The 22,555-nt window shown below is 39.7% G+C and overlaps 1 protein-coding gene across 1 annotated transcript in view; it reads right to left on the bottom strand.

Moving 5' to 3' along the window:
- The window catches only part of pprc1 (PPARG related coactivator 1), a 38,223-nt gene that overhangs the window by 8,264 nt on the left and 7,404 nt on the right, over positions 1–22,555 (bottom strand). The window contains exons 2-8 of the mRNA XM_034185257.1: positions 15,693–15,788; positions 15,443–15,592; positions 15,161–15,241; positions 13,036–15,061; positions 1,942–1,995; positions 1,238–1,298; positions 418–479 (exon numbers count right to left, since the gene is read on the bottom strand). Of these exons, the coding sequence (XP_034041148.1) occupies positions 418–479; positions 1,238–1,298; positions 1,942–1,995; positions 13,036–15,061; positions 15,161–15,241; positions 15,443–15,592; positions 15,693–15,788 (2,530 nt within the window). The remainder of the gene's footprint in view (positions 1–417; positions 480–1,237; positions 1,299–1,941; positions 1,996–13,035; positions 15,062–15,160; positions 15,242–15,442; positions 15,593–15,692; positions 15,789–22,555) is intronic.

The raw sequence follows: 22,555 nt of genomic DNA, 5'->3' as shown, positions 1-22,555 counted from the left end.
CATCTGCTTGAAGTCTGAAAAACTTGGATGTCACACAATGCAGCGCTTCTAATCTTGAGATGCTCTGCCAGGCTATCACAGCATTCTCCTTCAGTTGCTGCTTGCTTTGGAGTCTTTATACCTTCAGGTTTGGCATCAGTAAGTGAAAATCATATTCTATGATTGAGGTCAGGTGAGTGACTTGGTCACTGAATAACATTCCATTTATTTGCCTTGAGAAGCTTTTGGGTTGCTTTGGCAAATTAAATCAAATTAACAAGAGTAATTCACTGTCCAAATACTTATGTACCCGACCATAAACACATGCAATGTATAAAATCTGTTTAAAATTGCAGAACACACCCTTTCATCTGTCCACATTTCATACCGACTTTACTGACTGGAGGAACCTAAAACAAAGTCAAAATGCAGAATTACCTGCACAACTGGAGAGACCTTTCAATCGCTCAACAGCCGTTTTCTCTTTAGCCAATTCAACACTGCAAATATAAGAGCATGTTAGTCAAAGTAATTGGTAAATACTGTAGACAAAACTTCAGTGTGTATTTGGATAACACTGCAACTAAAGGCGATTTTCCACTACCCTTCAAATTGCCCAAATTGAAGTAGCCATTTGCAATATACAAAGACTTCTATTTTGAAGAATCTCAAATATCGTAAAAACCTTTTTACACTTGCATGAGGTGGTTTTTCAGGCTATTTAAAAAAAGCATTAAAATGGCAATGCAAATGCTTTTGCTATTATAGGTCGCATGACGTAACGCATCACAAGACATTCTAAAACACACGGCAGTACGCACGAGACAGAAAGCTTAGTAAATATGATAAGAGATGACGTTATGGCAATATTGGACAGATAAAAAAAAATAAAATGGCACTATTTAGCGGGACCGTTCTGTCACGATTACTACATGAGTTACAGTTCGTGACAACTCATTCTGTCGAGGCTGTCACGAGAACACAAAACCCAGTCGCCACACACCATCAGTTAATCGAAATGCAGTCATTTTGCTTTTCTGCTTTGTCATTCTGAAAATATGGCTAAACGTTTATGAAAATCTAACAAACTCAGCTACAGTCTATAGAATATCATCAGTAGAGCTATACAACAGTAGAACTATACTACATGTGCGGTAGGTCTTGGCAAGAAGTGGACACACGCACCCCCCTAAATGATCACAGAAAATGTTACCCCATTACTCACACAGAGCAGCTTAAAGGCTGTAGGGTAACTCACCCAGAGTTTCCTACAGCTGCTGCTCTACCATAGACCTCTGGCACACAATGTTTCTTTTTGGCTGAAGAGAGAAAGAACGACAAATGAGTACTTCAGTATACAGCACCATCATGCTGGGAAAGGGAAAACATTTGAGATTGGATATAAAGCAGTTCAGCGTGACCTAAGATGAATCATCTAGCCTGTAATGAGTCAGGTTGAAAAGATAGACAATGTACTCTCTTCTAATTAATATCAGTATAATTAGCCTGTGTTTCAAACAGTCAATCGTACTACACTTCTATCGTAGGAGAAGAAAAAGTAACAACCTGCCTAATGATGTAGTGTGTATGTGTATATTTTGAGTCCAAAGATCACATCCCATTATTGAACATACAGGTAAATAGATCAATTTGATCACAGCTACTGATTAGGTCGTCACTTGGTATGAATCATAATCCACCCTGATCAGGAAGAACTTACACCCACAAATGCTGACCCACAAAAACCACTGCAATGTTACACTTCACTTCCTGCATTTAAAAAAAAAAAAAAAAAAAGTGGAACTGATACACTGACCACACTTAGGTTACATAAATTAGTGCCAAGCCAAGTTATTGGCTGGTCCAACCACCCTTATACTACCCATTAAAATATGCTTATTACACTTCATAAAACCTCACATTTGACAGTTTGACAGGTAAATATGCACCTCTCATTCCTACCTTGTGTATTTTCAAACTGCTCCAATAAACTGGTCAGATCTGCAGCTTTGATTCCTAAAAAATAAATAAATACAAAATAAGTCCCATAAAGTGTTATGCCCTGTATCAAACAAACATAAGGGCAAGTATGTACCAACATACAAAAATATGTGTACTAGGGATGTGGAGATTAATCGATACGAATTGGGATCTAGATACAAACGTGCACAATGTGAGTATCGATTCATTCAGTGTACGTCAATTCAATTGATGGGTGAAACTGCGACGGATCGGTCGTTGCATGCTTGCATTGATTTTTTTTTCCCGAGGCACACTGAATGCACCATCACTGCTTCGACGGAAGCCCGAGAGCTCATTTCTACTGCAACAAATCTATTTCAAAATGGAGGCCCATGACAACAGCACAAGCAGTTATAGGGGATTTTGATACACCTAAAACATTTAAGTCAGGCGTTTGGAGATATACATGATCATACTGTTGAGGGCACGGGTTTTAAACACGATGAAAATAATTGAGCCGCATTAAAAAAAAACCTGTTTAATTTAAACAAAGAAAACAACCATCTTAATGTTGTATTTGTCATTTCCACTCTACTGAAAACATACAAAACTATGAATTCAAACCCACAGTATGTGCTAAACTGTGATTTTTGTTTACAGTTATACACTCACAAAAACAATGTACTTTAACTCTTTGATGCACAACATGAGTCAAATGGCCCGGACGAGTTTTTTATTTTCTATATCTTTGCAATAAATGAATTTCATCATTCAGGATTCAAGGTATTCCTCAATTTAACTTGTTTTTGATAATCATACATCCTAATTAACTTTTCCTTTCTTACTTTTTGAATTAAAAACTTTGTATCATTACCCTTCGAATGCACAACATGGGTCAAAAAGTCCAACATCAATTTTCTGTTTTTTTTATTTAATGTAGAATAGAATAATTCTTTATTGTCCACCGATGTGGAAAATTGTCTTCAGCTCACCAGCACACACACACACACAAAAAAAAACAGTCATAAAACATTCATACAAACACACGAATAAAACAAACATAAGATACATAAAATACATGGAAGTAAAAGAAGAAATAGAATAAGACCTAGTAAGATAAATAAAACGTACAGTAAGATCTAATAAAATCAAATAAAACAGAAGTAAAGCAGTTCAGGTTTAATTTGTGGAGTGGTCACTTTTTTGAGTTCATTATGGTGACGGCATTTGGTATAAAAGATTTTTTGAAAGAACCTTTGGCCAGAGGAGCTCTGTAGCGCCTCCCAGACTTCAAGAGCTCAAACTGACAAGACAGAGGATGAGAGCTGTCTGCCAGGACTCTCTCAGCTTTCCTCCTCATCCTGTCAGTGTAAATGCCCAGGAGGATAATAAAGATCTGGTATATCTTGATGGTTATGAATTGTTCCTGGTTAATAGGCAGACGAGAAGGGGCGGAGGCGTTACATTGTTTGTAAAGTCAGATTATAACTAAACTCATTAACAACATGTAATTTACAGTGGACAACATCATGGAATGTGTTACCATAGAAATTACATCTATAAACTCCAAAAACATAGTTGTTAGTTGCATTTACAGAGCTCCTGGGACAAATATTGACACCTTTGAAGACATTATCTTAGGAATGTACAACAAAATCAACAGAAATAAGCATTTATTTGTCTGTGGAGATTTCAATATAGATTTTTTAAACCCTCACATTCATCCACAAATTACCTCATTTATAAACACCTTGTACTGTTTAGGACTGTTTCCAACCATCATTCATCCTAGCAGAATAACTATGGACTCAACAACTCTCATTGACAATATTTTAACTAACGTTATATCCGGTAATCTTAGTGGGGGACTACTGGTCAGTGATATCAGTGATCACTTGCCAGTTTTCTCAGTCTTTGCATTGGAGGGTTGTTGTATGTATCGAAGCAATATCAAATTCATGAGTAGAAAAGTAACACCTGAAACAATTGATAATTTAAGGGAGGATTTATCAAGTCAGAATTGGTCAGATGTTTTTGTTGATGATGTTGACAGGTCATATGATGCTTTCATCTCCATTTTTTCCAGTTTGTATAATAAACACTGTCCATTTGTTGACAAAATATATAGAAATCAATATAGCAACAAACCATGGACAACTAAGGGGCTTCAGAGGGCATGTAAAAAGAAAAACGTACTATATAAACAATTCAAAAAACTACGAACTAAGGAAGCTGAAAGTAAGTATAAAACATATAAGAATAAGGTAATCAATATCATGAGACTCAGTAAAAAAATATATTATAATGAGTTACTTGTCAAAAATAGAAATAACATCAAAAACACATGGAACATATTAAATGAAATAGTAAAAAAAGAATAGAGTAACTAGAGATTATCCTTCATTTTTTCAGAGTAACAACTACATCACGATTGATAACGACGAGTCTATTGCTGAACACTTTAATGAATACTTTGTTAATGTGGGTAAAAATCTTGCCAGTAAAATTGACTCATCAACTAATAATTTCTGGGTAAATAACTCAACGTTTAACAAATCTGTTTCAATGTTCATTGGTGGTACTCATGAAAGGGAAATACTTGATCTGGTTCATGGTTCAAAAAGTAAGAAATCGACTGATTTTAATAATTTGGATATGGCTTTATTAAAAAAAAGTTGATTGTATAGTAAAACCGTTCAATTATATTTGCAATATGTCACTAAGTACTGGTAAATTTCCTTCTCAAATGAAAATAGCCAAAGTAATTCCTCTGTTTAAAACTGGTGACAAACACACATTTTCTAATTATAGACCTATATCACTCCTGCCACAATTTTCCAAAATTTTGGAAAAAATATTTGCTAAAAGATTAAATGATTATTTACTGAAGCATAACATCATTTGTGAAGAACAATATGGATTCAGAAGGTCTCGAACTACATCACATGCTTTGATGGACTTTGTGGAAAGTATAGCAACTGCAATTGACAAACAATACACAATAGGTGTTTTTTTTTTATTTACAGAAAGCGTTTGACACAATTAACCATGGAATACTATTAATTAAACTGCAGAAATATGGAATCAGAGGTCTGGCATATGAATGGATAGCTAGTTATTTACAAGGCAGACTTCAGTATGTTCAATTCAATAATACAAATTCTGAACTCAGGGATGTCACATGTGGGGTGCCGCAGGGCTTAGTGCTGGGTCCTTTGTTGTTTATAATCTATATAAATGATATAAGTTGGGTGTCGAGTTCACTGAGATGTGTCCTTTTTGCGGATGATACAACTGTGTTCTGTAGCGGTGAAAATCTTGAACAGCTTCTGGACATAGTGGAGAAAGAACTGGAAAAATTTAAGGTCTGGTTTGATGCTAATAAGTTGTCACTCAACCTTGGGAAAACTAAATGTATTATATTTGGAAATAAACAGGCACCCAAATGTAAAAATTTAACTATAAACAATAAGGAAATTGAGTTAGTAACAGAATACATTTTTAGGTGTTATAATTGATAATAAACTTAGCTGGAAGACACATATAAATTATGCGAAATCAAAATTGTCAAAAACTATAGCCATTTTGTATAAAGCCAATGACCTGCCGCAAGAAGGGTTACTTACTCATTCTCTGATGGTACCATATATGACATATTGTGTTGAGTCATGGGGAAACACAAATCAAATACCACTCCAATATTCCTTTTGCAAAAACGAGCCATACGAATCATCTGCAATAAACAATATCGTGAACCAACTCATTCTCTATTTGTGTCTTTAAATTTATTAAAATTCATAGATTTGGTCGATTACATTACAATTCAAACTTTATTTCGAGCGAAAAACCAAGCCTTACCAAGACATGTCCAGAGTCTGTTCCGATTGAGGGAATCCAGATATAGTTTAAGAGGTTGTGCAATTTTTATGAAACCAGCAGTAAGAACAAATGTAAAGGATTTTTGTGTGTCTGTAGTTGGGGTGAGGAAATGGAACAAATGTTCAACAGAGGTTAGAATGAGTAGTACCTTAGTAAGATTTAAGAAACTACTCAAAAAGAACATCATGTCTAAGTATCATAAAGCAAATATAATTTCATTTATATGGAATGTTCAATTTATAAGTGGGACTTGTTGTGTGGGTATGTATATGCGTATGTAGATATACAGATATGGGTAGGTGTATATGTATATAAGTGACTGTGTATATGTATGTATATATTTATGTTTGTAAAGTATATACGTATGTATATAGGTATATATGGCACAGCCCAAGCAGAGGGTCACCCCCAAGAGCCTGGTCTGCTTGAGGTTTCTTCCTTATAGGGAGTTTTTCCTCACCACAGTTGCCTAGTGCTCGCTCTGGGGGTTGGTAAGGTTAGTCCTCACTGGCGTAAAGTGCCTTCATTCGACTTTCTTGTGATCTGGTACTATATAAATATAAGTGAATAGTATATTGATGTGTATGTCTGTGGGTCGACATGTAATAGTGAATTTGTATTTATGTAAATATGACTGATTAGAATTGTTGGAGTTGTACTAGCAGGGGTGGGCGCTAATAAGCTTTGCTTCAGCCCACACCCTTTCGGACTCACTAGTTTTGTCTGTGTTTGTGGAATTGTTCATTTTTTTTCTATTTGAATATTTTGTGTGCCGAATAAAAAACTGTCACTTGAAAAAAAAAATGTGGGCCAGAGTCTTCTGGGGTTTTCCCACAATTTTCCCCGCCATTTTTACAATTCTATTTAATTTGTCCTTACATTTACAACTCAAGTGACCAAACCAAACACAAAGATGAAATGTTAAAATACTCTCAATATGTGCAGAATACACAAGCTCTAAAATCTGCGGATTAACACCAAGACAACTCACTCTTCTGAGAAGACTGAGTCGCTGTGAACATTTCTTAAAGCTAAAATCAGTGTTTTCAAAGAAGCTCAAGTGACTATCAAGAACTGTACCAAGATATTTAAAAGTTTCAACCATTTCAACAAGCTGGCCATCGAGTGAAACTGGCTGCACGGTCAGTTCTTGCTTTGTGTGAAAAACAAGCTCCTTTGTCTTAGACACATTGATTTCCAGCTGGCTGTCGAGACACCAAGCTTCAAGAGCCTTAGTGTGAGCGAGATAGGAGGCTTCGCCACAGGAGTCACACTTCTGTAGCAGGCCGACTAGGGCCATGTTATCCGCGTATTTAATCAGTTTAAAGTTTGTGTCATTAACTGCAAATTCGTTTGTAAAAAGAGAGAAGAGCAGAGGTGAAAGAACGGTACCCTGTGGGCAGCCAGTGCTTATGATGAGCTCTCCTGACAGAATGTTGTTAGCACAAACTCTTTGAGGACGACAAGACAGAAAGTCTCTGATCCAGAGCATCAGGCCCTTTTCAACATTTAAATCAGCCAGCCTTTTCAGAAGAATATGTAATTTCATAGAATTAAAAGCTGCACTGAAATCTACAAACAAAACCCGAGCATATGCTTTAGCAAGTGAAAGCTGCTTTGAGATCATGTCCAGCAAGATCAATCCGGCATCATCAGTACCTCTGTCCCTCTTATAGGCAAACTGCAGAGGGTCTAGTTCACTGACCACTGTGGTGGTCAGGACGTCAACTAAAACTCTCCATAGTTTTACATAATATGGAGGTTACGGCAATGGGCCGAAAACCTTCAGGTTTGCTTGCCCCTGGCTTTTTTGGGCCTTTTTTTAAGGCCTTATTATGGAGAATTTCCAAGATTTGGGCACTCCTGTGACAAGAAGGGAATTAAACAATCTGGAAAAGACTCCTTTTAATTGAGGAGCACAGTCTTTGAGTAGACGGGCTTTCAGGCCATCTGGGCCAGTGGCCTTGTTTGGCTTCAGTTTAGAAAGACTTTTAGCCACGGCATCCTCAGTGATAGCTGTGGGAGCTCCTGCTGGAAGATTTTTACAGATCTCATCACATTCCTGTTTATCATCCACTTTATCAAATCTACAGAAGAAACGGTTTAACTCATCAACAAAACATTGATTAATGGTTGTAAGAGCATCACATTTCTTACTGGATTTGCCCATCAGTGTATTTAGACCTTCCCAGGCTTGTTTTATATTGCCACTGAAAAATTTACTTTCTACTTTATTCTTGTACTCAATTTTTGCCTTAAATATATTCCCTCTCAGCCGTCTCCTTTTTTCCTGCATTAATTGCACATTACCAGAGCAGAAGGCTGCCTTCTTTTCATTAAGACAGATTTTCAATTGTTTGGCCACCCAGGGTTTGTTATTTGGGAATATTTTCACAGTTTTAGTCTCTGACACGTTATCCTCACAGAACTTAATATAAGATGTGATGGTGTCAGTGAGTTCATCTCCATCCAGACAGGATTCAAAGAAAATGTCCCAGTTCCTCGGACCACACCTGTACCTGCTTATTAACTGTTTTAATTCTTTTGACCACAGCTTTGTATTTAGGCAAAAGATGAATCACATTGTGGTCTGATTTTCCAAGAGGCGGTCTGCATACCGCTTTATAAGCCTCTGGGATGTTGCCATAGCAACGGTCAAGCGTCCGATGCAGACGTGTAGGACAGTCTACATATTGCTGCAGAGTGGGCAGGTGGTCAGACAGACTGCAGGAGTTAAAGTCACCCAGAATGAAAACGGGCTGGTCAGCAGAGCGGGTGAGTGCATTATTATAGCTCTCTGCTATTCTCTCTCCTGCTGCGTCGTCATCTGGACCGGGCACGTATACGAGAATGACAGTGATCTGTCCGAACTCCCGCGGAAGATAAAAGGGTCTAAAAGATACAGTCAGTATCTCAGTCAGGTGTGCATACTTGCTCTCGTATGCTGTATTGAGTGGCCCAGCTGTTATCCACAAACAAACACAGACCCCCTCCGATGGATTTGTGTGCAGTGCGCACGTCCCTGTCCGCTCTGACAACGGTGTAGCCTGACAGGCTCGGTGTATCGTGATGATCTTTAAGCCATGTTTCCGTCAAACACACAAGATTACTCTGTCTAAATTCACTGTCATGCTCGGCTCTCAGCACAAGTTCGAGTTTACTGCTTACCGAGCGGACGTTAGACAGAGTGATGACAGGCAGGGGGAATCTGCTGCGGCGTCTCCAGAGTCGGTGCCTCACGCCTCCCCTGGAGCCACGCTTTTTCCTCTTCCCCAGACATTTAAGAGGCCGTCGGATTTCCTGACAGTCCACAGGTAGACAAACTGAAGGAACCCCACCAGGTGAGCGAAGTGACAAAAGATGCTCTCTGGTGTAGGTAAGGAAGCTTTGCCGGCTTGTGAGGCAGCTCCCGTGCGCAAATGCTGATAGGCAGAAAATGATCCACAGCAGTGCAATTTTCATTGCGACGATAAGGTCCAAAGTGCAAAGTGCAGTGAAGTTCTGACAGGTCACATCCACATTAAACCAATGAACTGCTTAAAAAAATTACGTTAAAACAAATTTAATAACGCTAACAAACAGTGAAACAAACAGTGAGCGCAGGGTCAGCAGCAGGCCGCGCCCCCGGAAGTAAAGTATGTCTGAATGTTGCTATAGCTTTGAATTAAATTAGTTTTTATCATTTACTATTTTAAGTATGCAGTAGATATCTTGTTTCTGTTTAGCATAAAACATCATGTTTATTTTACTTTATGAAAATTCAGTAAGGTATATCTTATATATTATATTCCAATTCTAAGGTGGAACTATACTAGTATACTAAAGCATATCTAAATATCTAAAAAGGAAGAGTAAAATAGAAGAGTAGAAAAGAGTAAAGTAGAGCCACTTAGGTGTCTGGTCTTGAGAATCAGGGATGGTAGGTTGAAAAGCTTTTTTATCCCATGGGAACTCTCCCTACCCACCCACGTGGCTCAAGAAAAAAGTATATATAATAATAAATAAGACATAAGAAAGATAAGACATCATATATATAAAACTATATTTAAATATTAGGAGTAATACACATATACAATAAATATGGTTCTATATATTATGTTATAAAGCACAGCCTTTGTATTTCTACATCAAGTTCACACACGTAGCAGAAATAACCCAAATGTATTCATTATAGCATTTGGTGTGAAGCTGTGAAATGTGTTTCTGTTACAACATCACAATGGACAACTTTTTCACCAGTGTCCCTCTGATAAGCTCCCTGAGAAGAACCTGACCAGTATTGGGACTTCTCTCCAGAACAAGCTATAATGAAGTCATCCAAATCGCAGGAGAGCCATAGCTCGGAATTTGGATTCAATACCAACATGACCACAGTGAGCTATGTGCAGTAGAAGGGAAAAGCTGTTGTCCTATTGAGCAGCATGCATGATGACAGAAGGCGAAACCGGAAGTGATCCAGTACTACAACCCCTGGCAAAAATTATGGAATCACCGGCCTCGGAGGATGTTCATTCAGTTGTTTAATTTGGTAGAAAAAAAGCAGATCACAGACATGACAAAACTAAAGTCATTTCAAATGGCAATTTTCTGGCTTTAACACTATAAGAAATCAGGAAAAAAAATTGTGGCAGTCAGTAACAGTTACTTTTTTAGACCAAGCAGAGGGGAAAAATATACTGACACATACAATTCTGAGGAAAAAAATTATGGAATCATGAAAAACAAAAGAACGCTCCAACACATCACTAGTATTTTGTTGCACCACCTCTGGCTTTTATAACAGCTTGCAGTCTCTGAAGCATGGACTTAATGAGTGACAAACAGTACTCTTCATCAATCTGGCTCCAACTTTCTCTGATTGCTGTTGCCAGATCAGCTTTGCAGGTTGGAGCCTTGTCATGGACCATTTTCTTCAACTTCCAAAGATTTTCAATTGGATAAAGATCCAGACTATTTGCAGTGTTTGGCCCCACTCACTGCTATTATTATTATTATAATAGTATTAATTCAATTAATTTTAAAATCATACTTGGATGAATAGGTCATTTTTGACCCATGTGTGCAAACTTGGCGAAGTGATACAAGTTATTTTTGTTCACAAATTATGAAGGGGAAAAATGGAAATGATTGGTGGTGATCAAAAACAAGATATTTAAAGAATACTTGGAATATTTAATGATAAAATAAACTGACTTCATAAGATAGAACAAAATACAGACAGCATGAAATAACCTGGGAAATGAATGCAGGTCATTTTTGACCTATGTTGTGCATCGAAGGGTTAACCTGCTTTTGAGGGGGAAAGGGTACATGCCCCCCTCATATATGAATGGTTGTAATAAACATGACAGAATCATAGACAAAGTAGATGTTCATTTAAGTCAGTTGTTACAGAGAATGGGGTTAGTGCAATGTGATGTTTTTAAGTGCTTTTGTAGATCATTCCATGAAACTCTTGGACAAACTCATCATTCCTAGATCAATGCTAGTACTTTTTTCTGCATAGAACAAGGGAAGGAGATTAACACATGGCCCATACTTCCACACCAGCTTAATATTAAACAAATAATTATTTGGATTCTAATTATGAAAAATTGTTGTTTGGACACATTCTGATCATGTGCAACCAATGTATATACAACCCCTGGCAAAAATTATGGAATCACCGGCCTCGGAGGATGTTCATTCAGTTTAATTTTGTAGAAAAAAAAAAAAAAAAAGCAGATCACAGACATGACACAAAACTAAAGTAATTTCAAATGGCAACTTTCTGGCTTTAAGAAACAGTATAAGAAAACAGGAAAAAAAAAAATTGTGGCAGTCAGTAACCAAGACCAAGCAGAGGGAAAAAAATATGGAATCACTCAATTCTGAGGAATAAATTATGGAATCATGAAAAACAAAAGAACGCTCCAACACATCACTAGTATTTTGTTGCACCACCTCTGGCTTTTATAACAGCTTGCAGTCTCTGAGGCATGGACTTGAGTGACAAACAGTACTCTTCATCAATCTGGCTCCAACTTTCTCTGATTGCTGTTGCCAGATCAGCTTTGCAGGTTGGAGCCTTGTCATGGACCATTTTCTTCACCTTCCACCGAAGATTTTCAATTGGATTAAGATCCGGACTATTTGCAGGCCATGACATTGACCCTATGTGTCTTTTTGCAAGGAATGTTTTCACAGTTTTTGCTCTATGGGAAGATGCATTATCATCTTGAAAAATGACTTCATCATCCCCAAACATCCTTTCAATTGATGGGATAAGAAAAGTGTCCAAAATATCAACGTAAACTTGTGCATTTATTGATGATGTAATGACAGCCATCTCCCCAGTGCCTTTACCTGACATGCGGCCCCATATCATCAATGACTGTGGACATTTACATGTTCTCTTCAGGCAGTCATCTTTATAAATCTCATTGGAATGGCACCAAACAAAAGTTCCAGCATCATCACCTTGCCCAATGCAGATTCGAGAGTCATCACTGAATATGACTTTCATCCAGTCATCCACAGTCCACGATTGCTTTTCCTTAGCCCATTGTAACCTTGTTTTGTTATGTTTAGGTGTTAATGATGGCTTTTGTTTAGCTTTTCTGTATGTAAATCCCATTTCCTTTAGGCGGTTTCTTACAGTTCGGTCATAGACATTGACTCCAGTTTCCTCCCATTCGTTCCTCATTTGTTTTGTTGTGCATTTTCGATTTTTTGAGACATATTGCTTTAAGTTTTCTGTCTTGGTCTACCAGTATGTTTGCCTTTAACAACCTTCCCATGTTTGTATTTGGTCCAGAAAAAAAGTAACTGTTACTGACTGCCACAATTATTTTTCCTGATTTCTTATAGTGTTTCTTAAAGCCAGAAAGTTGCCATTTGATATGACTTTAGTTTTGTGTCATGTCTGTGATCTGCTTTTTGTCTACAAAATTAATCAACTGAATGAACATCCTCCGAGACCGGTGACTCCATAATTATTGCCAGGGGTTGTATTTAAATAATGTAAATCCAAACTTTTTGGGGGCAGAACAGCAAAAATTACATTCATAGTAAATAAAGCCAAGCTGTTATTTTGTGTCTCACTCAATTCTGCACTTTATATTTAAACCCAACAAAATAAGGCTGCAAATCAGCTATCACATGCTACCCAGTTTTAAAGACACACACACAAAAAATACACAATACAGTAATTGTAATACAGAAGGTTCATCTTACCAATCTCACTGGTGAAAGCTTCAATCAGTTCCTGTGTGGGACTCTTTGGCCTTTGGTGTTCTACTGCAACTGTGGGCTTCTCTTTAGCTTCAGACAAAGTGGAGACTGCCTTAACACTCTGCAACTCCATGGAAGGAGAAGCAGGAGCACAGGCATGGGTGCCAACAGTCATGGGTTTGCCAGTGTTGTTTAATGAGATAGGAGCAGCGACCTCAGGCCCCGTCTGGGGAGCAGCAGCCTTTAGGGAGGCACTTACAGTAGCAATAAGACTTTGGACCCCCTCTGTAGTGGTTTTAGAACAGCTTTTACTGAGATTTACCAACTGAAAGTAGAGCTTCTCACAGACTCTACCTTTGTCTCCTGAAGAAGAACACGTTCCATCTGCTGCTTGCAGAATACGCACGGCAGGGTTTGAAGAAAGTTGTGGCATGGAGCTGTGAGACATAAGAGTTCCTGCAGATGTGGCACAGGCCTGCTGCTGTGTAGGTGAACTCTCCACAGATTTACTGACAGCAGATAAAGGATTGTGGGCTAGAGAAGGCTTAGGAGGTTCAGATGTTTGCTGGGCTTTTGGAAAAGAGGCAGCAGTAGAAACCTTGCTGGAGGGGGCAACTATGTAGGCTGGTGGCACCAACAGTGCCTCAGGGGTGGGTGGTGCACCTGGTCCCCTTGGCTGCCAAGCCGGTTTGACCTCCTCCACTTCCTTCTTCGCCATCTGGGCAAGTGTGCACCGAAAATCTTTGGGGGCGGTGTCGGGCAAGATAGGGATAGGGGTAAGCTCTTTCGGAAGCTCTGGAAGACTGGGCCACTTGCTGCTGTAGTCTTGTTGTTTTACTACCAGAGCAGGCTTCTTCTGTTCTCTGAGCCGACGGTATTCTTCAAGACTGAGGGATTTGGACTTTGGTTCCAGAAGGGAAGGAGCTGCAGATGGGATATCATTGTGGGACTGTGTCTGTGATGCAACACCATTAAGAGGAGCGGTATGGCGACTTGAAGCCCCAGAAGCTACCAGGGTGGCAGATAGGACAGCAGAGGGAGCTGCTGATGAGTGCACCTGCTTCTCAGATTCTGAGGCCAAATGTTGAGGTGGTTTTTCTGGCTTTAGGAAATTTAACCTTGTGGGCTGACTGTGAAGCTCACTGCTCACATTTAATGCATTAGTTTCTGGTCTGGATGCCACCGGAGTTGCAACTTTTACATCTGCTTCAGGGGATAGTGTTGTAGTGATGCTTCCAACTTGTATTTCAGTTTCACATGGACTTATTTTATGGATTGAAGGGCATTCAGCAGAACTAACAGATGGCAGTGAATCTTTGTCTTCTTTTTCATTGATGGACCCTTTTTCAGGTTTAATGGGCGACTCCTGCACATTAGTCTTTACAGAGACACTCTGGATGGTCTTACCTGCAACAGGTTTGGGCTGATTTAATTTCTTGCATTTCTTTTTCCGTTTTCTACATGAGGGGGTTTTCATTTTTCTTTTAATGATGGTATTATCCTTTACATCAGAACATAACAGCGGTGCCACAGGAGCAGGAGGATTCACTGGAGACTCACTCATTGTGGGATCTTCATCATCAACAACTATATGCTCGGAACTGTCAGACACCCCTTCGTCCACTTCATGTAAACCTTCCTGCTTATTTTTTGAGGTAACCTCTATAAGCGGTGGAGGTACAGAGAGATCAAGGTCTGGGATGGCCAGGATGGTCTCTCCATTTTCTCTCTGGTCCACAACCTCGAGCAAGATCCCCCCTTCCGGCAACAGCTGCTCCCTTTCCTCATCATCTACGTAGACGGTCATACAATACGAGTGCATATGTCTGACCAGGTCCCTCAAGCTGACAGAAACATCTCTCTCCTGCTCAAAGGTGACAGGAAGAGGAAAGCTCAAGTCTTCACTGCCTAGCAAGTTGTCATCAGGAGACGAATGTTGCGTCGCTAAGCTTAGATTAGGGAAGCCTTCCTCCTCCTCCTCTTCTCCATCACTTCTTTGCATAACATCTGCCTTTATCCTGGGGAGGTTCTGGATTCAGCCAGGGAGACACACCCAGTCAGATTCTAACATCCATCCATTATAAACACATACCTTTATGTTTACGGTGTTTCACACAGGGAAACCTACCGTTCCAACTGACTGTGACTTTGTGCTACTGAGCGTGTTTTTCTCTGGAGGGGAACGGGACAGGCACAGCAATCGCTGAAGCTAGAATGTGACAAGCAAAAGTGGAATCACATGAATGCCTCTGCAACGTTTTACAGTTACAGACATAACTCAGACCAGAAACACGTTAAGCAGATAATCCTTCCATCATCTTTATCTGTACCCACAAGCGAGATGGATATGGTCAAGGGCACAGATGAATGAAGTACTTCTGCAGTCATTTATGACAGCGTGGCGACTCACCGGAGAGTGTTCCCTGCCCTTGTGTCCTGACAGCAGGTCTGAGTCAGGCAGTGTGTCAAAGGGAGATATGTTCTCTTCATCCACGTTATCAAGCATCTCTGTCAGGGCTGTTAGCAGCATCGCCTCACTCTCCTCATCCAGCCCTTTAGCCTAAACAGACATAAGAAAATTAGGACCCGTTTAGTACAGATATTTACACATGGCTGATCTCACTTTAGATCTTTACAACACATTTCAAAATGAGTCTTACCTCTACTGCTGGTGTGTCCTTGAAGATGGAAACTAGAGAGGAGTCTAAGCAGCTTGGAATGGCCTCCAGAGTCTCTCCTGGGCTCATCCCAATTGCCTAGAGAGAGAAGAAAACATTTTCTTAAGTAAGAATATGTAAAGGACAGTCTCCTTAATCAGGAAGAACTGAAAAAAAGTCAGCGGCCACAGTATAATATATAACCACGGATGATTAGTAGATCAGGTTGTCGCAGCCAAAGGATCAAAAGATTTAATTCTGGATACTTTTCAATTTAAAAAGTGAGATCTGCAATAGTGATTGCGATATTCAAATTAGGGATGGGACCGAGCCAATCCCGGATCGGTAGCAGGTTCACATACCGATGTAGTTCATGTATCAGAAAATACCAATCCCACCCGCAACATTTTCAGATACTGAAGAAGAGCCACTGTGAATTCTCTCAACTGCTGTTTGCTCTCTGCTTGTATACTGCCAAGTGAGAGGAGGTTTTCTGAAGCCGGGCTGTTTGAGAGAGCTCTCTTCTGCAGTGTTCTAGGTTCAGTTACCAGCAAATTTCTGCTCAGCGCGACTTCCGGTCTGGCGGGCCAATTGAAGGCAGCATATAGTGCACGCTCCCGACTGAGTAATTTATTTGAGTAATTTATTTACCCTATTTTTCTAACTCGAAAATTGGAAAATATTGGTTCTAAAGAAGCGGGTACTATTCTAAAGAAGAAAAATGCCGACAAAACATAAGAAAAAAGCAGCACGTGAACGCAGTGAGGCGAGTGAAGATACTCTGTCGCAAATCAGCAACAACATGGAGGATGAGCCACAAGGTAGCGCTGACGAGAGACTGCCCTGCTAATATGGACATGATACTAAGAGAGTTACGCGATTTCAGAAAAGACACGAATGAGCAGTTTAATGCAATGAGAGAAGAAGTAAATGGCTTCGGCAAAAGGCTGGACGAAGCAGAGGACCGCTTAAATGAAGTGGAGACTCGGGTGCAACATTCGGAAGAGCTGCTAAGGGAGCTAGCTAAACAACAAATGCGGTATGAAACAAAGATGCTGGACCTCGAGAGCCGCTCACGGCGGAAGAACATCAGGATATACGGAGTGAAGGAGGGAGAAGAGGACTCATTTCCATCTGTGATTAACTTTGGGTCTCTCATCTCCTTCCACACTGGGGATTGAAAGAGCGCACCGTGCTATTGCCGAAGAACCACCTGAAGGAGCCGCGCCTCGCTCATTTACGAGGTCTGTTAGAAAAGTATCCGGCCTTATTATTTTTTTCAAGAACCATATGGATTTGAATCACGCGTGATTACATCAGACATGCTTGAACCCTTGTGGGCATGCAAGAGTTTTTTCACGCCTGTCGGTTACGTCATTCGCCTGTGGGCAGTCTTTGAGTGAGGAGTGGCCCACCCTCTCGTCGTTTTTTTCATTGTTTAGGAATAGCTCAGAGACTGCTGCTTTGTTTGATAAAAATTTTTCAAAAACTGTAAGGCACAACTGAGTGGACACCATTTGATAAATTCAGCTGGTTTTCGGTAAAAATTTTAACGGGTGATGAGAGATTTTGGTCTGTAAGTGTCGCTTTAAGGACGGCCTACGGCGCCTGACGGCGATCTGCGCTCTGAGGCGTCGTCGTCTCGCTGTTTCAAGCTGAAAACTTCCACATTTCAGGCTCTGTTCACCCAGGTCGTCGTCAGAGAACAAAGAAGTTTCAGAAGAGGTCGGCATGAGGAGTTTATGCGGACATTCCACTGTTAAAGGAGATTTTGTAATGAAAGAACGTGCGGGCAGATACGCATGTCGGGCCGGACCCGACCACGGGGGGGTCGCGACAGGAAAAACACCTCCATTGGAAACCTTAACGGACAAGTTGGAACATGCCCAGCTGTTAAACAATTTCTCAGATGCTCACTTGTTGAAAGCCATCAAAAGCCACCTGAATTTTACAAATGGTTTTCAACACGGAGGTGTTTTTCCTGTCGCGGCGCAGATGGATTTGCAGCATCGTCACGAACAGACTCGGCGAATTTGCCCGCACGTTCTTTCATTACAAAATCTCCTTTAACAGTGGAATGTCCGCATAAACTCCTCATGCCGACTTCTTCTGAAACTTCTCTGACGACAACCTGGGTGAACAGAGCCCGAAAGGTGGAAGTTTTCAGCTTGAAACAGCTAGACGGATGCCACCTCCGACCGCGCCGATCCGCTTTGTGAGTTGCCCTTAAAGCGAAAGAAACTCCACAATCTCTCATCAGCCGTTAAACTTTTCACCGAGAACCAGCTGAATTTCTCGAATAGTGTCCACTCTGATATCCCTCACAGCAGCGTCTCAGACAAAGGATTTCAGCCAAGAGAGCTGGACCAGTGCTCACTCAAAGCCTCCCCACAGGCGAATGACGTCACCGACACGCGTGAAAAAACTCACGCATGCGCACAAGGGTTCAAGCATGTCTGGTGTAATCGCACGTGATTCAAATCCATATAGTTTTTTTTTTCTATAAAACTGCCAGTTTTCTAATAGACCGTGTATTGTCAAATTTGCAAGTTATCGCACCAAAGAGGATATACTCAAACAAGCTTGGCAAGCGAAAGGATTTGACTTCAAGGGGAAAAAAGTGCACGTGGACAATGACTATGCCCCAGAAATACAACGAAGAAGGAAAGAGTATATGGCGGCCAAGGCTGTACTTAAGGAGAACAATATTAGATTGCAGTCACCCTTCCCAGCCAGGCTGAGAGTGTATTATGGTGACAGCACAGTGACGTACAACACGGCGCATGAAGCTACGGCGGATATGGTGACGAGGGGACTGTCGGTGAAAGTGGTGAAGGATCGATCTACACTTCTGGACCAAATCGATCAGCAGTCATGGCAAACAAAGAGTAAGAAGATGAAGCAAGGTAGCACGGCACAAAAGCAGGGCTTCAGAGAGCGGCTCCAGGAGTTCAGGTATAGAGATGACGCAAACTAACAAAAGTGCGGCTTACACAGAGACATTATATATGAGGTAATATGTTCTGTCTTATTTATCCATTTTATTTTTTATTTAATTTGTTAAATTGTTTCACTGTTTTGTTATACTAATTTGTTGGGGATTGAGGGCATTTATAAGTTGATTACGTCGGGTTAGTGAAAGATATAGGGACACCACGGACCTACGCATTGTCAGTCAGCGGGTTGCAGGGGGCACTCTTCCACAGGTTGGCAGAAGAGTTTTTCCCTCACCACTCTCAGCTTATAGGGTAGCTATTTTTTTGGAAGTCAAGGTAGTATGTTTTTTTATTTTTCACTGTTCCTTCTATCAAATACTACCTTCTTTTTTTTTTTGGTTGATGTTTACCATATTGAGGTTCAAATTTAAATGCCTATATGATGCAGAGTAATAAAACTACTAAGATTGTATCTTATAATGTAAACGGGTTGGGTAATCCTATTAAGAGGGGTAAGATTATGTCTAAGTTGAAAAAAAGAAGAAACAGAAGTGGCTCTCTTGCAGGCAACTCATTTGTCACAGCCAGAACATGAAAAACTCAGAAAATTGAAATTTAACCAATTCTCATCTGCTTGTTCTCAGGGCTCTGAAAGAAGAGTGGTAATCCTAATTTCAAAGAGGCTTAATTTTGAGTGTATTCAAGAGAAAAGAGATAAGGAGGGGAGATTTGTAATGGTGAAGGGATACTTGGAAGGTATTTTGACTACTTTTTTGAACATATATGCTCCCCGGGGTCAGAGTTGAAATTTTATAAAAATATTTTTGAATTAATTACAGTAGAGGTACAGGGCACTCTGATTTTGGGAGGGGACTTAAACATTCGACTCAATCCAGTGCTGGATCCGTCTAACCCTCACTGCTCAGAGCCAAATAAAATAACTAAGTCTATTAAATTAATTCTTAAAGCATTGGGCCTTCTGGATGTGTGGAGGGAGTTGAACCCAACTAGAAAAGATTACACTTTTTACTCCCACCCGCACTCTTTTTACTCTAGGCTGGACTATTTCTTAATGTTCCAAAAAGATTTTAATAGAGTGGTTAGTTGTGAGATAGGAGTAGTGGACTTATCGGACCACACCCCAGTGTATTTGGAAGTAACATTTGGGAATAGAAAGAGAGACACACACTTTGGAGATTAAACACAGGTATTCTACCCCCATTTAGAGAACAGATCAATCAATCAATCAATTTTTTATATAGCGCCAAATCACAACAAACAGTTGCCCCAAGGCGCTTTATATTGTAAGACAAGGCCATACAATAATGATGTAAAACCCCAACGGTCAAAACGACCCCCTGTGAGCAAGCACTTGGCTACAGTGGGAAGGAAAAACTCCCTTTTAACAGGAAGAAACCTCCAGCAGAACCAGGCTCAGGGAGGGGCAGTCTTCTGCTGGGACTGGTTGGGGCTGAGGGAGAGAACCAGGAAAAAGACATGCTGTGGAGGGGAGCAGAGATCGATCACTAATGATTAAATGCAGAGTGGTGCATATAGAGCAAAAAGAGAAAGAAACAGTGCATCATGGGAACCCCCCAGCAGTCTATGTCTATAGCAGCATAACTAAGGGATGGTTCAGGGTCACCTGATCCAGCCCTAACTATAAGCTTTAGCAAAAAGGAAAGTTTTAAGCCTAATCTTAAAAGTAGAGAGGGTGTCTGTCTCCCTGATCTGAATTGGGAGCTGGTTCCACAGGAGAGGAGCCTGAAAGCTGAAGGCTCTGCCTCCCATTCTACTCTTACAAACCCTAGGAACTACAAGTAAGCATGCAGTCTGAGAGCGAAGCGCTCTATTGGGGTGATATGGTACTACAAGGTCCCTAAGATAAGATGGGACCTGATTATTCAAAACCTTATAAGTAAGAAGAAGAATTTTAAATTCTATTCTAGAATTAACAGGAAGCCAATGAAGAGAGGCCAATATGGGTGAGATATGCTCTCTCCTTCTAGTCCCCGTCAGTACTCTAGCTGCAGCATTTTGAATTAACTGAAGGCTTTTTAGGGAACTTTTAGGACAACCTGATAATAATGAATTACAATAGTCCAGCCTAGAGGAAATAAATGCATGAATTAGTTTTTCAGCATCACTCTGAGACAAGACCTTTCTGATTTTAGAGATATTGCGTAAATGCAAAAAAGCAGTCCTACATATTTGTTTAATATGCGCTTTGAATGACATATCCTGATCAAAAATGACTCCAAGATTTCTCACAGTATTACTAGAGGTCAGGGTAATGCCATCCAGAGTAAGGATCTGGTTAGACACCATGTTTCTAAGATTTGTGGGGCCAAGTACAATAACTTCAGTTTTATCTGAGTTTAAAAGCAGGAAATTAGAGGTCATCCATGTCTTTATGTCTGTACGACAATCCTGCAGTTTAGCTAATTGGTGTGTGTCCTCTGGCTTCATGGATAGATAAAGCTGGGTATCATCTGCGTAACAATGAAAATTTAAGCAATACCGTCTAATAATACTGCCTAAGGGAAGCATGTATAAAGTGAATAAAATTGGTCCTAGCACAGAACCTTCTGGAATTCCATAATTAACTTTAGTCTGTGAAGAAGATTCCCCATTTACATGAACAAATTGTAATCTATTAGACAAATATGATTCAAACCACCGCAGCGCAGTGCCTTTAATACCTATGGCATGCTCTAATCTCTAATAAAATTTTATGGTCAACAGTATCAAAAGCAGCACTGAGGTCTAACAGAACAAGCACAGAGATGAGTCCACAGATCAGGGAAGATATTACGAATTATCTGATCGAGAATGATAATGAGGAAGTTTCACCAATTATCTTATGGGATGCTTTAAAGGCTGTCCTGAGGGGGAAACTTATAGGCTATAGCTCCAATCTAAAAAAGACAAGAAATGAGACATTGAAAAAACTCCGATCACAATTAAAAATAATGGAAAATTACCATAAAATTACTATGAATAAAAATTTGTCCTTAGAAATACAAAAAAAGAAAAACGAAATTAATGACATTCTCTCATGTGAAATAAAGAAAAATATGGTATTTTTACAACAATGATATTATGAGGTAGGGGGTAAATCAGCAAAACTGTTAGCCTATAAATTGAAAAAACAATTAGAAAATACAATTCATAAAAGTAAAGATCCTCAAACAAACGAGTTAATTTATAAATGGGAAGATATTCAACATACTTTAACTTTCTATAAAGAACTATACACACAATCAAAAACTGATGAAAAAAAACATCTTTCCTGAATACACTAATTATACTGAAAGTGAGCGAAAATCAAAATAAAAACTTGACTGAAATAACTGAAATTGAAATTTAGAAGGTCATTTCCAATTTGAATCCAAATAAAGCTCCGGGACCAGACGGTTTCCCCTCAGAGTGGTACAAAGAGATGAAAGACCTCTTGGTGCCTTTAATGAAAACCACATTTAATTTTATTTTACAGACAGGTGTAACTCCCTCATCATGGAACGAGGCTACTATCTCTTTAATAGCCAAAGAGGGAAAGGACAAGCTTGATTGTGGAAATTATCGTCCAATTAGTGTATTTAATCAAGATTACAAGATATTCACACACATTCTTGCCAAAAGAATAGAGAATATTCTCACTGAGATAATTAGCCTGGACCAGACGGGCTTTATTAAGCAGAGACAGACACAGGACAATATCCGACGAACACTACATATAATTGATCATGTAACAGAAGAAAATATTGAAATGATCCTCATTGGTCTTGATGCTGACAAAGCCTTTGATCGGGTAAACTGGGAATTTTTATATAAAATTTTGGGACAATTTGGTTTTCATCAGTCATTTATTGTAGTCATCCAAGCATTATACAGGTGTCCGAAAGCAAGAATTAAAATTAACGGAGCACT

The sequence above is a fragment of the Thalassophryne amazonica genome, chromosome 13 (assembly GCF_902500255.1).
Source record: "Thalassophryne amazonica chromosome 13, fThaAma1.1, whole genome shotgun sequence".
Lineage (NCBI taxonomy): Eukaryota > Metazoa > Chordata > Actinopteri > Batrachoidiformes > Batrachoididae > Thalassophryne > Thalassophryne amazonica.
This window is presented reverse-complemented; position numbering and strand designations above follow the sequence as displayed.